This window comes from Trachypithecus francoisi, unplaced genomic scaffold (assembly GCF_009764315.1).
Source record: "Trachypithecus francoisi isolate TF-2019V2 unplaced genomic scaffold, Tfra_2.0 Lachesis_group8, whole genome shotgun sequence".
Taxonomy (NCBI): Eukaryota; Metazoa; Chordata; class Mammalia; order Primates; family Cercopithecidae; genus Trachypithecus; species Trachypithecus francoisi.
The window spans coordinates 61848857-61866864 of NW_022681473.1; the positions used below are offsets into that span (position 1 = coordinate 61848857).

Consider the following 18008-nt stretch of genomic DNA (forward strand, 5'->3'; position numbering starts at 1 on the left):
GAAGACATTATAATCTCAGAAGTTATCCTGAGGGGAACTAGGGATTAAGTCTACAATTCACTAGGCCAAAGCTTTGTTCATATTTGCCACCTCGGCATAAAGGCAAGTGTCAGGCTTGTGTGTGTATGTGTTTGTGTGTGCATACATGCATGCGTCCAAGTGTTGATACACAAGTCCCATTTCAATCACACAGCCCTTTTTGCTTGAGCTAATTTTCACTAGGAAGAACCCTGTCATATTTTCCAAGGGAATAAATTCATTTTGGGCCATCAAGAGCCAGCCATAATACCACCTAATGAAAAAATCTATAAGATTCTGGTTATTTCTTCACAAAAGTATCTCTTTATTACAGAAAATGCAGCAGAATCGTTCAAATAGCAGAATATCCTTAGAGATGGATGAGCTTAATGAGTCTCTTGAGATTGAGGTTCAGGTCAAGACACATCAATTGCTTAAGGTCTTTGGCCTCCTGCCAGGAGAATCTATCACTTCCGGCTCTCTATGTGTGTCCTTCTCTACAGTTTCCATTGCTAAAAAGCTAATCAATAAATACAAGCATGTTTTAAGCAAGCTTTAAATGTATTTTCCAAATTTGTCTCTGTTATTTGAGTTCTAATAGTTTTGTTTCTGTTATTTTATGCCTGGATCTTTTAAAAATCAAAATTGAGAAGGTGAATATATTTTTATGTCGGCTTATATTGCTTCTTATTGACTTTTGTTTATTTTTTGGTCCTCATTATATTTTTAAATTATGTTTAATTTTATTCTACCTGTTTCATAATGTCTTAACAAACAGGAACTATGATAAGAAGCATGGGAGCAACAATGGGAGAGTCCATTCTATCATCAGGAAAAATCTGACCATTTATTCCCTTCACCCATTGTAAGGTATATGGATGTGTTTTGGTCAAGGAATAAGCCAAGGCAGATATCCAGGCCTGCATGATTCAGCGAGTTTGTTGGACAGGTGCACACTTCTACTTGTTATATAGATTGTTTGTGTAACTTCATGCTTGACTCTGAGCCACTAGTGTCTGTAAAAGGTATAATCGCCCTGCTAACACTGTACAGGGGCTTTTGGGGCTTGGCTTAACTCAATATGGCACTGGGGCCCAGAGAAAGACAGGCAAAGCTATCCATCTTGCAGATGGACAGAGGGGCCCCACAACATGGCTCACGCTGGTGCCCAGAGAGAGAAAGAGGTAAGCTGCTGACCCTGAAGGCAAGGGAGAGCCAGCCATGCAGTTGCAGGCATGGGGGCAGCAGGAGCCAGAGCAGACAGTTGAGTTAAGGTGGACAGTGTGAGGAAGTTGTTAATAAGAACGGCTGCTGAATGAAATCATCTTTCACCTGCCTACGGACCGCCGAGTGTTCTGTTCATCCATCCACTCTCTTCACAGACTTCAGCATGGGCTGGACCCGAACTCTGGGATCTGACACCCATCTCAAGTCCTCTCAGAAGACTAATCAGATATTACTTTCCCCAGTTGTAAACTGTGTAGCTCCACACAGATCCCCCTTGAAGCACTTATTACCTCATAAGCTGAGAGTATCAGCTGCTGGTAGTTCACACCTACATTTCTTTCCAGGAATTACCTTCAGCCAAAGGGAGGTATATTACCCTAAATTAGCCACCCTCCATTTGCAATGATTGTATTTAATGACTAGTTGATAGTGAGTTTAAAGGCCTGACTCCCTTACCTAACTCAGGACAAGTGTGTAGGACCATCTCTATTCCAGAGTTTCTCGTAAATCAGCTGGGAAGTCTGATGAAACTGCGTTGTAATTCACCTTCTCCCTCTGCAAAATTCTGCCACCTTTGCACCTGTTGAGACATTGTTTCTGAACTTACTTTCTGATAAACTTTCAGCATGGAAAGGTCTTAAAGTCAGTTTCTAAGGAACCCAACTTAAGACAGTTGATAGCAGGAATGGCCCCAGAAAATGGACTCTCAAGTGTGATTATAAGTTGACAGGCTGGAAATGAGGACCCAGAAGACTGTTTTCTAAGTTGTCCTGAACACAATTAGGGCAGGAGAGTCCTTACCATGCTAAACCATATGCTTCCCTTTTCTTCTTCTTTTGCTAGTTTAAAAGGTACTTTTTGATAGGAAAAATTCACTGAAAGTTAACTAATATTAGTTATGTGTCTTTATTCTGAGTTGGTTCTAGATCTGATCTAGAATCTAGGGAGTGATGTATATTTCACAATGTACAGAGTTATTTTACTGTCAAGTTTAAGATTCTAGCCCATGTCTGGCAATTGCAACTTTTTTTTTCTTGTGAACCCTGATGTTAAATGTTGGAAGGTGAATTATGATACCATAGTTACAGGTGGACACACTCAGGAGTCTCCCAATTTAAAAAATCAGCCCCAGCTCTCAACTGCCACTTTGCTTCTGGTTTAGTGAGTTCAGGAGACTCTGTGGCTCCAGCTAATCCAGGCTTCAAGAACTCTGACCAATGGCACTCTCTCACCTTCTACTTAAGTTAAACTTCAACTGTCTGTAGGCTCTGTAAGCCACTGACTGAAATGAGGTGGGTGGGGTCTGAGTAGTTTGGGTAGAGACTGGGAAACTTCTTAGGTTTTTTTTCCTTTCTGTCTGTATCTTTCTCTCAGCTTTTTCTGTTTCTGCTTCCTTTAAGAGGTAAGAAATTCCCTGCTGATTGTCTTTGAGAAAGACAAAATGAATAAGGGACCTAGGTTTAGTCCCATTTCCTTCCATCTCTTTCATAATCCCACGACTTGCCCAGGAAGTGAAGACTGGAACAACAAGCTCAACATTCCTCACTTTCACTAACGAAATAGTGAAAATCGGCACTGAACTGAGATGCTTTGGGCTGGTGAAATACTAGAAGATACTTCTTAGTTCTGGTAAAGCTCATCCTTTCTCTCACCACTTTCTTCCTGTGGTTATTGTGGGGCCATTAGAGTAACCCCAGACTGGGAACAGTTTCTAAAGAAGGGCCTCACTAAGAAGCTGGGATGGGAGCATTAACCCTGCTTTCACTAGAAAGACTATTTCTAATTCGTAAGCTTAATGTCCCTTACAACAGAAGGCTAGAAGAAGGACCTTCTCAGCTGGGCGCGGTGGCTCATGCCTGTAATCCCAGCACTTTGGGAGGCCAAGGCAGGCGGATCACCTGAGGTCAGGAGTTCGAGGCCAGCCTGACCAACATGGAGAAAACCCATCTTGGCTAAAAATACAACATTAGCGGGTCATGGTGGCGCATGCCTGTAATCCCAGCTACTCAGGAGGCTGAGGCAGGAGAATTGCTTGAACCTGGGAGGGGAGGAGGTTGCAGTGAGCAGAGATTGCACCATTGCACTCCAGCCTGGGCAACAAGAGTGAAACTGTTTTTTTTGTTGTTTTTTTTTTTTAAAAACCTCTGGTTGGCTCAAGCTTCACTTATGACTCAGGCACAAACTGGCCTTACCATTATTGATAGGGAAGGTTGTGAGCTACTTTCCAACCAACTCAAAATATTCCCCATCAGAGGGAAGTTGCTTATACATACCCCATCCTCTTGATGCCTTTACTTATTTTATAGCTTTCTTTTCTGAAGCCATCCAAATATTCTCTCCGGAAGGACTAAATGTTATTTCACTTTCTAGGATGCTTGCCTTGGCTAAGGCTTTTTTCCCTAACAAAGCCTTTTTTCAGAACATGAGAGTTCCATTATTCTGACTTAAGTTTTCTTCTCTCCCTTCTCTCCCAATTGACCTTTCTGGTGGATTAAGACTTAGAAGACCCTTTGGTATTCATTTAGGTTGATTCCCTTTGTCTTGATGGAAATTGGGAGACCACAAGGCTAGGGAATGACTTACTGGGAAATGGACATATCCCTAGTGTGCTCATAGCCACTGTTCATTGCTTCCTCTTCCTTTGCCATTCAAGCTTACAAATCCAGTCCGGGCACGGTGGCTCACGCGTTTAATCCCAGCACTTTAGGAGGCCAAGGCGGGTAGATCACAAGGTCAAGAGATCGAGACCATCCTGGCCAACATGGTGAAACCTCGTCTCTACTAAAAATACAAAAACTGTAGCTGGGAATGGTGGTACATGTCTGTAGTCCCAGCTACTCAGGAGGCTGAGGCAGGAGAGTCCCTTGAACCTGGGAGGCAGAGGTTGCAGTGAGCCAAGATTGCACCACTGCACTCCAGCCTGGCAGCAGAGCAAGACTCCATCTCAAAAAAAAAAAAAAAGCCAGGTCTAGTAGTGGGAGCTTGTAATCCCAGCTACTCAGGATACTGAGGCAGGAGAATCACTTGAATCTAGGAGCAGAGGTTGCAGTGAGCCAAGATAGTGCCATTGCACTCCAGCCTGGGTGACAAGAGCAAAACTGTCGCAAAACAAATCGAAGTTTACAACTCATTTCTTATTTTGTCCTCATAGAAGTATACATGGTCCCTCTTACTACATACTTTCTCGGGTTCCTAGGTGTTTTCAAGAAAGGGTTCCTAGATGTTTTAGTCCTTGAGATTACTTTCTTAGTTGTTGTTTGTTCAGGATCCCTTATGACCCCAAAATTCTAGACTAGAATTGATCATCACACTGTTATCTTGCTTTTCTTGTGGGACCCTAGACCCACAAGTTCTTTTCCATACTTGATGTAGAACCTACAGATTTCTTGACCTCACTTTCTTTTTTTTTTTTTTTATTTTTATTTTTATTTTTTTTTTATTTTTTGAGGCGGAGTCTCGCTCTGTTGCCCGGACTGGAGTGGATCTCAGCTCACTGCAAGCTCCGCCTCCCAGGTTTACGCCATTCTCCTGCCTCAGCCTCCCGAGTAGCTGGGACTACAGGTGCCCGCCATCTCGCCCGGCTAGTTTTGGTATTTTTAGTAGAGACGGGGTTTCACCGTGTTAGCCAGGAAGGTCTCGATCTCCTGACCTCGCGATCCGCCCGTCTCGGCCTCCCAAAGTGCTGGGATTACAGGCTTGAGCCACCGCGCCCGGCCTTGACCTCACTTTCTAATAGGGATCTCTGCTTCGATGTTCCTCAGCCTACAGTTTGAGGGGTCTCCACTTAACTTCAATGTTCTCTGCTCTAAGCAACAATACCTCTGAAATGTACATGGCTAGGGGATGGAATTGGACCAGTAAATGGGATTGTGATGCTGATCCTAAAAGTTATCTTCCTTCCCTCAATCTCCAAGACATTTCTGCCCTCAGAATGGAAGAACCCTGATAAAGGCAGAAGTCATGAAGTACATTGAGACCCTTGTTGACGGGTAAAACCTAAGTGTACACAGCTATATAGGGTAGAATGACAGACACTAGAGACCCAGAAGAGGGGGGAAAGATGGATGAAAAATTAATGGTAAAAATGTATGTCATTCAGGTGATGACCACTAAAGACCCAGACCTCACCACCATCCATGTAACAAAACTGTATAACCCTTAAACTTGTTTTAAAAAAATCTAAGTGTCCTTCCTGTAAGGGACTCATAGTTGCCTATTGCTTTAAAGGGCTTTCAAAGCATTTTCGTAGGGGTTGCATGAATAGCTACTTCTGCCTGACTGAGGGCAGAGCTATGCCTTTAATTCAGGAGCTCACAGATGCCTTTCATCACATACTGAGACTGTCAAACCAGCAAAGCTAGCCATCCTCACCTGTGGCTGCCTTTCTTTTGAAGAGCTTATCTTGATTCAGGGTAAAATAAAGACTCCTGTGTTTCAGATTGTGATGGCTCATGATAGGAAACATAATCCAAAAATATCCTTATAAACTTCTACAGAGCCTTTAACTTAGATGAGGATGTGTTCATACACCAGGCCAACCACCCACTAACAGTGCTGTCTAGTGTGGTGATGGGTAGTAATGACCACACCTTGGCAGAAGGTGATAAAATACCTTGCTTTAGGGTACTGTAGGTATCTGGCCCCAAGGGATGCCCTTCAAGGAATGCAGCAATGCCCTCGGAGTAAGAAAGTACTAACATGCACTTTCAGTAGCTGCGGTCCAAATATAAGTGACCAGGGGTCTCTCTGGTACCCTTTTATAAAGGCACTAATTCCATTTACAAGAATTCTACCAATTACCTCCTGAAGGCCCTAACACTTACCTGGTCTCAACTTATGAATCTTGAGGGTGTGTACACATTCAAACCATAGCAGCATATAAAAAGCATAAGCTTAACACTACCTAATAAATCACATGAATTGTTAGTGTCTCAGTTTTTTCACCCCACTTAAAAGGCAAAGTTCCAAGTTGGATTAAACAAGACTCCATACATATGACATCTAATAAAGAATTGTAAGAAATCATACGAGTGGGAAAAAGGAGTCACTTTTACGTCAGATAAAGCAGACATTAAATGAACAATAAAGGGAGTTACATAATGATAAAGGGTTCCATTATACAAGACTTAACTATCATAAGTATGTATGCACCCAACATTGCAGCACCCAGATCCATAAAACAAGTACTTCTAGATCTATGAGAAGACTTTGTCACTCAATAGTGAGGGACTTTAACACCCCACTGGCAGTGTTAGGTCAAGGCAGAAAACAAATCCTGGACTTAAATTTGACATTTAACAATTTGACCTAGTAGACATTTACAGAATACTCCACTCATCAACCACAAAACATACGTTCATCTCATCAGCAAAGGGGGAAATAATCTAAGATCAACCACATGCTCAGCCATAAAGCAAGTCTTAATTCAGAAAATATCAACTATACACTCTAGGACTACAATGGAATAAAAATAGAAATTGATACCAAGATCTCTTCAACCACAATTACATGGAAGTTAGACAACTGACTTCTGAATAACTTTTAGGTAAACAAAAATTATGGTAGAAATTATTTGAAATAACTAAGCAAGTGCAATATGCAAGTCTCTGGGATGCAAAAACAGTTGAAAGTTATGGTATTTAATGCCTACAATAAATTTAGAAAGATTTCAGACTAATCATCTAACATCACATCTACAACTAGAAAAACAGGAACAAACTAAATCCCAAAGCTAGCAAAAAAAAAAAATAACTAAAACCAGCTGAATGAAATTGAGACACAAAAATCCATACAAAGAATCGACCACAAGTTGGCTTTTGAAAGGATAAACAAGATATCTAGACTGCTCGTTAGACTAACAAAGGAACAAAAAGATTCAAGTAAGTGCAATCAGGTGAGAGGTGACATTACAACTGATCCCACAGAAATACAAAATATTATCAGACTGTAACGAACACCTCCATGCATACAAACTAGAAAAACTTAGAGGAAACATAAGTTTTTGGGAACACCACCTCCCAAGATTGAATCAGAAATTAAAACCCTAAAAAGACAAATATTTAGTCCTAAAAGTGAATCAGTAATAGACCTATCAAAAACCCTGGACCAGATGGATTCACAGACAAATTCTACCAGGCATATAAAGAGCTAGTACCAATTTCACTGAAGCTACCTCAGGATATTGAGGAGGGACTTGCCTCCTAACTCATTCTATTATGAGGCAACATTACCCTAACACCAAAACCTGGCAAAGATAACAAAACTACCAGTCAATATCCCTGAGAATGGACACAAAAATCCTCAAAATACTAGCAGGCCAAATCCAACAGCACATAAAGTCAAATCATCATAATCATATGCTTTATTCCAGGGATACAAGGCTGGTACAATATAGCAAATCAATAAAGGGATTCATCGTGAACGGAGCTTAAACAACCTACGTGATCATTGCAATAGACATAGAAAATACTTTTGATAAAATTCAACATTGCTTTGTAACAAACCCTCAACAAATTAGGCATTGAAGGAACATACTTCAAAATGAGCCATCTGTGACAAACCCACAGGTGAAAAGGACACAAGCACACACTGAAAGGACAAAAGCTGGAAGCATTCCCCTTGATCTAGAACAGGGCAAGTGTATTAGTTCCACGTGACTGGGGAGGCCTCACAATCATGGTGGAAGGTGAAAGTCATGTCTCACATGGCAACAGACGAGAGTTTGTGCAGGGAAACTCCTTTTGAAAATCATCAGATCTCATGAGACTTCCTCACTGTCATAACAGCATGGGAAAGACCTGCCACCATTATTCAATTACCCCCACCAGGTTCCTCCCATAACACATGGGAATTCAAGAAGAGATTTGGGTGGGGAGACAGCCAAACCATATCAGCAAGGATGCCCATTCTCACCACTCCTATTCAACGTAGTACTGCAAGTTCTTGCCAAAGCAACTGAACAAGAGAAGGGCATCCAAATAGGAAAAGTAAAACTGTCTGATATAATCATGGACCTAGAAGACCTAAAGACTGTCAAAAGCCTCCTCGAACTGAAATAATTTCAGCAAAGTTTCACATAGAAAACCAATGTACAAAAATCAGTAGCACTTCTTATACACCAATAATATTCAAACTGAGAGCCAAATCAAGAAGGCAATCCCACTTACAATAGACACACACACACACCCCTAGGAATACATCTAACCAGGGAGGTGAAAGATCTCCACAAGGAGACTAAAACACTGCTGAAATCAGATGACATTAATGAGAAAATATACATGCTTTTGGCCTGGCAGAATCAATATCGCTAAAATGGTCATACTATCCAAGGTAGTCTGTAGATTCAATGCTACTTCAAACTAATGTCATTTTTCAAAGAACTAGAAGCTATTCTAAAACTCATAGAACCAAAAATCTTGAATAGCCAAAGCAATTCTAAACAAGAAAAGCCAGAGGCATAACATTGCCCAACTTCAAACTATACTGTAAGGCTACAGTAACCAAAACATCGTGACACTGCTACAAAAACATCATTTAGCCCAATAGCCCTGAATAGAGAACACAGAAATAAAGCCACATACTGACAGTCATCTGATTGTTGACAAAGTTGACAAAGATAAGCAATGGGGTAAAGACTCCCTATTCGATGGATGGCTCTGGAATAGCTGGCTAGCCATATGCAGAAGAATGAAACTGGACCCCTACCTTTCCCCATATACAAAAATAAACTTAAGATGGATTTAAAGATTTAAATGCAAGACCTCAAACTGTAAGAATCCTAAAAAAATCTAGGAAAGATCATTCTGGACATTGGCCTTGGGAAATAATTTATGACTAAGTCCCCAAAATCATTTGCAATAGAAACAAGAATAAACAAGTGAGACCTAACTAATAGAGCTTCTGCACAGCAAAAGAAACTATCAGAATAAACAGACCTACAGAACTGGAGAAAATATTTACAAACTATGCATCTGACAAGGGCTAATACCCAGAATCTACAAGGAACTTAAACCACTTAACAAGCCAAAAAAAAAAAAAAAATTAAAGTGACACTGTGAATGCTTCTCAAAAGACATACCAGCAGCCAGTAGACAAATGCTCAATATTACTAATCAGAGAAATGCAACTCAACCACAATGAGACACCATCTCACACCAGTCAGAATGGTGATTATTAAATCAGATGCTGATAAGGCTGTGGAGAAAAGGAAATGCTTACCAACACTTGGTAGGAATACAAATTAATTCAGCCACTGTAGAAAGCAATTGGGACATTCTCAAAGAACTTAGAACTACCATTTGACTGGATATATACCCAAAGAAAAATCATTCTGCCAAAACACATGCACTTCTATGTTCACTGCAGTGCCATTCACAATGGCAAAGACATGAAATCGATCTAAGCTCCCATAAAAGGTAGATTTGATTGGGGAGGTGAATGGGGGAGTAGTACGTATACACCATGGAATGCTATGCAGCCATAAGAAAAGAGTAAACTCATGACCCTTGCAGCAACATAGAGCTTGAGGCCATTATCCTAAATGAATTCACACAGGAATAATAAAACTAAATACCACATGTTATAAGTGGGAGGTAAACATTGGGTACTCATGGACATAAAGATGGCAACTGTAGACTCTGGAGTATACTATGAGAGAGAGAGCAAGAGTACAATTATTGGGTACTATGCTCATTACTTTGGTAATGGGATCATTTGTATCCCAAACCTCGGCATTACACAATACACTCATATAAAAACCTGCATGCATATCCTGAACCTAAAATAAGTTAATTTTAAAACTTCCCTCTTTTCCACCAAGTAAGTGATCCTTGCTGATAAAAACACGTTACTGTGCCTACAAAAAGACCATAAGTGGTTGGGGGGGGTGGGTTGGTGGATTTTGGGGCTGGGATTCAGGGGTTAATCCAGAGAAAGGACATGGAAAACAAGAAGGGTTTTCCAGATTAAAAAAGATTCTTTAGATAAAACCAATAAAATGCTTGTACACACAGAACTACAAGGAATTGGCAAGCTAGAAACCCAGGAGAGCTGATGGTGTAGTTCCAGTTTAAGTGTGAAGACCTGAAGACTAAGAAAGCTGATTGTGTAAGTTCCAGTCCAAAAACTAGGCTCGAGATGAGAGCCAACATTTGACTTTGACTTGAAGGTAGGAAAAGACGAATGTCCTAGCTCAAGGCAGTCAGGCAGAAGGGTGCTCTCAATTACTCTGCCATTGTGTTCTTCTACAGAGGCCCTCAACTGATAGGATGAGGTCCACCCACACTGGGGAGGGTAGCCAGCTTTAATCTAAAAATTCAAATACTAATCTAGAAACCCTTCAGACACCCAGAATGTTTGCCCATGTGTCTAGGCACCCCATGGCCCTGTCAAGTTGATAACATAAAATTAACCATCACATAATATGTCAGGATTTGGAATCAAGAGGAAGATGGTAAGAGGCCACAAAGACCAAGTGACTGACTAGAAGTAGCTAAGATACTGGTATTGGGATGCAGAGAAGACCTAGTTCAGGAACTGAGCTGGGAAGTGAGGTGCTAGCTTCCCCTTGTCTGCTCAGGGGAAGGGGTCTAGAATAAAAGCTAATAGAAGGAAATATGGGACATTCCTATATTTATAATGTGGGATAATACAAATAAATAATACAAAGTTCAATATGAAAGTGATATACCTTGAAATACTGTCCTAAAGTTTCAGGACAATGCTTACTGCAGCTCCAGTGTGCAAACCCTAGCTGGAGTCTTAGTCAAGAGTCTTTAGACTCAGAGTGAACATTAAGACAATGGCTCTCCTGAATGAGATGCCTCCGAATAATGCCACCCTGCACCCCACCTCAAGTTGTCAAACCTCAAGGTCAAGAAGCCTTAAATGCTCTAACTGGTCCATTACCTTGATAGCTGGAAAAAAGGATACTATGTGGCATGTCAAGATTTAAAATGTCAACCTTGTTGTCCTTCTCAGGAGGTATTAGAGTTAAATTGAGGGGACAGGTTTCAACAGGCATCTTCCATCTGATATCGGCACATCTGAATCTTTAATCTCAGGGTTAGGTGCTGAAAACTTCAAAACTGCCAGGATGGGCAGAAATTGAAGAAGCCAAGATGTTTTGGTGAATGGTAAATTGAATTTCTGTAACAGTTTTCATCCTTTATGTGCCGCCTCCTAGAGCTCTTTCATTTCAACATCGCTTCTCTTGCCCTTCAAAGACCTTGCTATCTGGAACATGTTTCCAGTAGAGTCTCTGTTTCCTGGATCTCAGCCCTTCTACCTGTGGGAGCAATGAAACACCAGCTTCTATGTTACTTAATGGATCTTATCATGCTCTTTCTGGTTAGCAGGTCAGGTTTAGGCCGTGTCTTTTTCATGTCTGTGGGGAATGTCTTACCCTGTGGTTTCTAGCTGGATCTCCTAGAGACTTCTTGGTGCCCCAGCCATTAATGGGCAAAACAATGCCATAGAATTTGAACGGGTTTAGAGCTACTTTGGTAACAGTAATCATCTTTCCCCTTCTGGTCACATTGTTTTTTTGGTCTCTTGTGTGAAATGAAGTGGGTACTTCAAAATTTCACAATATTTCTGGGATCTTCCCAGCATCTACTGAATTTTGATGCTTCTCTTCTGTAGATGTGCTCATGCACTACTCCAATCCATATGCCTCTGTTGCATTCCAACTTGTTACAGGTCTTCAGTTATTTTCTCCTTTCCTGCCATTGACCAGCAGTAAAGCAATTTGCCATTGAACATTAGTATATGTGTGTAACTTCATCATGAAATGAAGGGCTTTTTCACAATGAACAACCAGACACCACCTGAATATGTCCATTGGAAATATTTTCCTCCATTGTCATTCAAGGTATGCTTAAATGGAGTTATGCAGCAGCCATCCATCTTTTTTTTTTTTTTTTTTTTTTGGCTCGTACTCTATCTGTGATCCATCTATGAAACAAACTTAGGCGTTTTCTTAGTGTTTGTTCTTCATGCTCTGTAGTGTATGAGCCTTAAAGCTACCAACATGCAACACTGCAAGTGTTCAATAGCCACATGGGACTGGCCATTGAATTGGACCGCACTGATTACAAAACACTTCCATCAGAACATTCTGTCCTAGCACTGCTCCAAGTCTTTATAGGGCAAACCTATGTGTATAGATCGTATTTTACTTCATGTGGATGTGAACTGTTTGAAGTCCCTGCCCTGATGTAGAAAAATATTTGCCAAATCAATGACTGTGGTATGGTGATCATTAAATCAGATGCTGATTCAGGTGTTACTGTGCTGTGGCAGATACCGTATCTGGCAGACCAATTTAATTGAGGCTAACATTTGGTTGAATGTGAGGTACTCTTTCTGTAGGATCTTTGTGTTTTGGGTGCTATACTGGTGAACTATATGGGGATATGATGAGGGCCATTAACTGCATCCTTGAGACCATTTTAAGTGTCACTAACGTTCTGTATCCCTTCTGTTACATAACACTGTTTACTGTCTTGTGCGGAGAAAGGGAAGTTTCAAAGGCTTCCATCTAGCTTTCCCCACTGAGAACACTTGCCTCATAGGCCAAAGTTATAAGTAGACATATCTCTTCTGAGTATACGTTTTTGAGGAAAATGATCCCCAGGTGCATTCCAATATCGGGGATCCCCTATGAGCTGGCTATCCATTATACTCCACTATGAACTAAAATCTACTACCCGGCTTCCTATTCCCCCACTGACTGGGGAGCCATAATGAATTTTGGGTTGCTGGGTATCAGTGTTCTCTAAAGCTTAGGTCACACATTCTACAAATGGTTGGTTATTCTTTTCTCCAGTGTGAAATTACCTGCATGAATAACCATAGGTCCCCCTAGGGGAAGGATTAGGGGAATCACTATCAAACTCATAGCAAGCTGTTGACACCTTCCTTGAAGGAAGACACATGCAATCAATGTGTCCTAAGCCTAAACACAGGGGAAAGGGTTATAAATATCGTAATGTAATAGACTGTAAAATGGTCATGGCCTAGCTATTTTTTTTTAATAAAGTTACTCACAGATATTATGTTACTCAGTAGTTACCTTCCACAAAGTCTAGAAAGCCCAGGAATCTAGTGGTCAATATTCCCCTTACATATCCAATCCCCCCACTACCCCGAGAAATCCACAAATCTCATTTCATGAGAATTTCAAAGGTCTGTATTCCTACCAGAGAAGTGCTGCTATCTAAGCATCCTTTGTATTTAATAAATAAGATGTTTGAGAATTGCATCATTGGAACTGCCTGACCTAGGATTACTATTTTCAAAGTCTACTGGCAAATGCTTTCTTTCAAAGCCTAAGTACTTTTCAGCCAAGTGACCTGTTTCTACATTTTCTAATAAGATTAAGTTTGCTGCTGATAAGGAAACACTTTTACCTGACAACCAAGGTTAGCAGTTGATGATGGAATAAGAGATACACCAAATTAATTCCTAGCATAAGGAAAGTCTGTATGAACTCCAAGCCTCCATGTTAGGTATCTCCCCCAACACCCTTATAACACGCTTGTAGATGCTTTCCAACTAGACTATTGAGTAGACCCTCCAATAACTCATATTACTGAGTTAAGACACACGCAAAATGTATAAAGGAGCCGACTTACTTGAAACTGCAATGGGAGAGTTCCCTAAGCCCCCTCTCACAGGATGTGTGACAGGGGTGTGGCTCATATGTTTGACTGAGACCCCTTACACACTGAGGGGTGTACACAGAGACCCCTTACAGGAGGGGGAGCATGCAGATGGGCAGATGCAGGAGCCGGTGTGAGCGACCCTGGGCTCTGGCCCCATGGTAGCGTTCAGGGGTGGGTGCCTGTGACTCCCAAAGCCAAAGTGGGCATGTGTTACAGTGTGCTCTTCTAGCTTTGCCATCCCCAGACAGTTTAAGTGTTAAACAGCTCAGCTGACCCTCTGCCTTTTCACAAGGACAGAGGGCCAATGTGACAGCTTTCTGTATTCCAAGCTGTTGTCTGGTATCCAGTAAAAATCAGGTCACACACAGACTCAAAAGATGAACTCAGGGGTTTTATTCAGTGGTGGTGGAGGTGGCTCTCAGAGGGATAGGTGGGGAGCTGAGAAGTGGACAGAGTGGGAAGATGATCTTCCCCTGGAGTTTAGCCATCCACTGGCCAATCTCCTCTCCAACTGTCCCCAGTTGAACTTCTCTTAGACGTTGTCGCCCTCCCGCCGCCCTCCCGCTGCCCTCGGTTTAAGGTTTACAAGGGTACAGGGTCCTGCCCTCCTCCCGCCGCCCTCCTCGCCTTGGGTTTAGGGTTTACAAGGGTACAGGATAGGTAGGTATGGTGGACCAAATGGCAACTTTTGGGCACAAAACCAGGAATACCTGTTGCCATTTAGGGCTGTGGGTTTCCAGGCTTGAGGGTGGGGCTTTGCCAGGGAACCGCCCTCTTCTACCCAGTATTTCTGTCTCCTGTCCATATCAAAACTGGTCTGAGAGCGATCATATCTGGACTCAAGAGCCTATGACACACATCTTGGACTTATATAACTGAGATAAACTGGAATACCAGTGCAGTGATCCATGTCAAGGTGTCACATATGCATTTTTGTCTCATCCTTGTCAACCATTCACATCCCTGCAGGCGTGAAGGATCTGAGGACTAAACTGACTTTTTTTAATCTTGCCCAAGTTTCTGTCTAAGGAGTCTGGGGACTCATGTCCTACAAACCATACATTCTCATCAGATGGGTTTTATTTAACTCTTATATATTGTGACTTTCCAGTCTGTCTCTGGCATAACATTACGTGACAAAGAAAATCAAAATACTTCACCCCAAAAACATATTTCTTTGGCATACTTTGAAACGGCCCTGCAAAGCCGACATTTGTGGGGGTAAATCTGCATCTGTAAAGAATCTAACAAAGCTAGATCCTTTTTCTTGCAGGCTTTCCAAATCTTAGAGATTAACTGAGTCTAGCACCTTTTAAAGATCTGAATAGGAAACACTTGTCATCTATTGTCTAAGGGCAGCCACTATGAGACTTCAAAAGAACCTTGGTCTCTACAATCTTTAATCTGAACATTTCCTTTATTGATTCCAGGTCTTTTAGATAAACCAGAAGTTTTTTCAACCAGAAAATGTAAGTTTACCTATAGCCTGGAAGCGCCCCCTACCCACCCCACGTACTACTTAAATGTATTTGATGTCTCATGTCTCACAAATGTATAAAACCAAGCTGCATCCTAACCACGTTGGGCACATGTTCTCAGGACCTCCTGAGGGATGTATCATGGGCCATGGTCACTCATTTTTGGCTCAGAATAAGTATCTTTAGCGTTTGACTCTTCTCGACAGACAGTTGTATGGCTTCTCATTGAGATCGAGGATAGTGGACTGCTCAACTTCCTGTCCACTCTATAAAACTGAGTATAAACTTCATGCCAGGTTAAGGCCTTACTGGGTCTTATGGACATACTAATTCAAACTTGTGAACACTACTGATAATGGCTTAACTGTTCTAATGATTTTTCTGATGGACTCAATTCAGCTGCTTTTGAACTACTTGTTTCTCAAATGTCTTTGTTTTGTCCTATTGCGTTTAGGATAGAACAACACATAGTCAGGTAATGCACATGCACCACAGACTTCCCAGTGCCCATGAGAGGGTAAATGAGTGCTAGGATGAAAAGGCCAAGACACCAAAAATGAACAGCAAACGAGGCCGGGTACAGGGGCTCATGCCTGTAGTCTCAGCACTTTAGGAGGTCAAGAGTTCGAGACCACCCTGACCAACATAGAGAAACCCCATCTCTACTAAGAATACAAAATTAGCCGGGTGTGGTGGTGCATGCCTATAATCCCAACTATTCAGGAGGCTGAAGCAGGAGAATCGCTTGAACCTGGGAGGCAGAGGTTGCAGTGAGCCGAGATTGGGCCATTGCACTCCAGCCTGGGCAACAAAAGCAAAACTATCTCAAAAAAATAAAATAAAAATGAATAGCAAACCTTCCCTCCCCACAAAATGAAACCTATGGCCCTTAGGGAGAAGCAGATCTAACAAGAATTCTTCATGAATAAGTAACCAGTGCTGAGAATATGAAAAAATGGTGGGAACACTATTGCCTAAAATCACTCTCTACCTGCTTTTCATGACTTTCATGAGCACAGGGCTCATGAATGCGCTGCCCTGAATGTATTTCTGGGGACATACGAACCAGGGCTCTGAGTTTATGCAAGTGTTACCTAGGCACTGTTTGCTCCAAGGCAATGCAGGGGACTAACAAGGCCCAAACTCTCACAGTTCGCTTTCTATTGCATCTTCCCATAGCAGTGCTTGAGTATCTCCTGTCTCTGGCCAAGGCTACCCCTCACAAACCTACCATCATTCTTCAGTCCAGCCTTCTTCAAAGTCTAATTTGTGTTTTTGTATATGTGGTACTTCTCAGACTGATCTTGGTAGAAAAGGAGCTAGCAGTTATGCTAGTTTGCCAAAAAACCTCACACCTAGAGTTTTGGGAATGCTCAGGACTCAGTCTTTAAAAGTTGCTCTTAACCCTGTTTGTTCAACTTTGTGATTCTAATAGGCCCTTCTAAGATTTGTCCATGTTTGTGACATTTGTGTAATGGATTCTGTATTACAGAAGAATACTGATTTTTTTTAACTTATGAGGTAAATGAATCCACCTGTAAAACCCTAAGCTTTTAGCCAAAGTTATTCAACAGCATTCAAGGCATAGAGGTTGCAGTCTGAGTAGAAAGCTATGTTTCACTGGAGAAGAAACTTATTTTCTCAACCCTGGTAAGGTTGTAGTTGGCAGAGACTCCTGCAACAGTGAAGAGATTATCAAGAAAACAAGTTTATTAATGTGTCCTGTCATGCATATCACAAGGCCAAAACTTCAAAAGATAAGCCTAAGATCTAAGCCTAGGGTTATGTAGCATCTCCAGCACGCCCTGGCCCCCTCCCCACACCGCAAAATAAAAAAAAAAAAAAACTTGTAGAGAAACAAAACAAAGTGACCTTTAGGCTTCCAAAGGCAGGAAACTGGGAGGGTAAATACCTGAGAAGAAACTATAATGGAGTAAGGTTTGTAAGCTGATAGCCTGTTTTTAGGCAGAAAGTGGGGAGGATAGAGCTCTCCTGTTTACTGCTTAATTGCTTTAGTTCAAACTTCTATGTTGAGGCATATTTTGGGGTAACATATTCTGGTCTCCTTCGATCTCATGTATGAATTAGAAGTTCAACACTGTCACTAAGGATGGGAAAAGACCATTAGCTATAACTGTCCTAATCTGGAAGCTTTAGTTTTGGGCTGACACTTTCCTCTTAGGTAAGAGCCATAAAATAACTGACATCTGCCGAGAGTGGCTCTGGAGTAGAGAGGGTAGAGTAGCCTTAGTGAACACAGTGGGGCCTCCACTTGGGAAGTATCCATACAACTAAAAATTCAGCTGAGTGACTGAAAGACTGAATTTCCTGAGTTAAGATAAATGTGAAAACTTAAGAGTATTTCTCAGTCTGCTTAGGGTATTTCTCAGTCTGCTTGCTCTAAGAACCCAGAACTATCCAGTTTTGTCCTAGCAAAGGTCAAGCACTTATTCATATTTCTTATATCCTCCCACTTGTTCTGAGTCCAAGAATTGGGAAGGGGAGAAAGGAGCAGTTCAGAATAAAAACCTTAAAGCAGGAGTATTGAGTTCTGTATCCATAACTAGGATTAACATAAAAATAAGCTCCTAATGGAGAAAATCAAGCTGGATTGTAATTG

At 41.5% G+C, this 18008-nt stretch overlaps 1 protein-coding gene across 1 annotated transcript; it reads left to right on the forward strand.

Moving 5' to 3' along the window:
- Window positions 1–1108: 1108 nt before the first annotated feature.
- Window positions 1109–12745, forward strand: CUNH11orf40 (chromosome unknown C11orf40 homolog; the record flags this gene model as incomplete). Its single annotated transcript, XM_033207426.1, is given in 7 exon segments — window positions 1109–1234; window positions 5713–5873; window positions 11469–11579; window positions 11581–11605; window positions 12251–12311; window positions 12314–12399; window positions 12401–12745. Coding segments are annotated over 7 exon segments (630 nt in total), but the record flags the coding sequence as incomplete, so codon positions are not given.
- Window positions 12746–18008: the final 5263 nt, after the last annotated feature.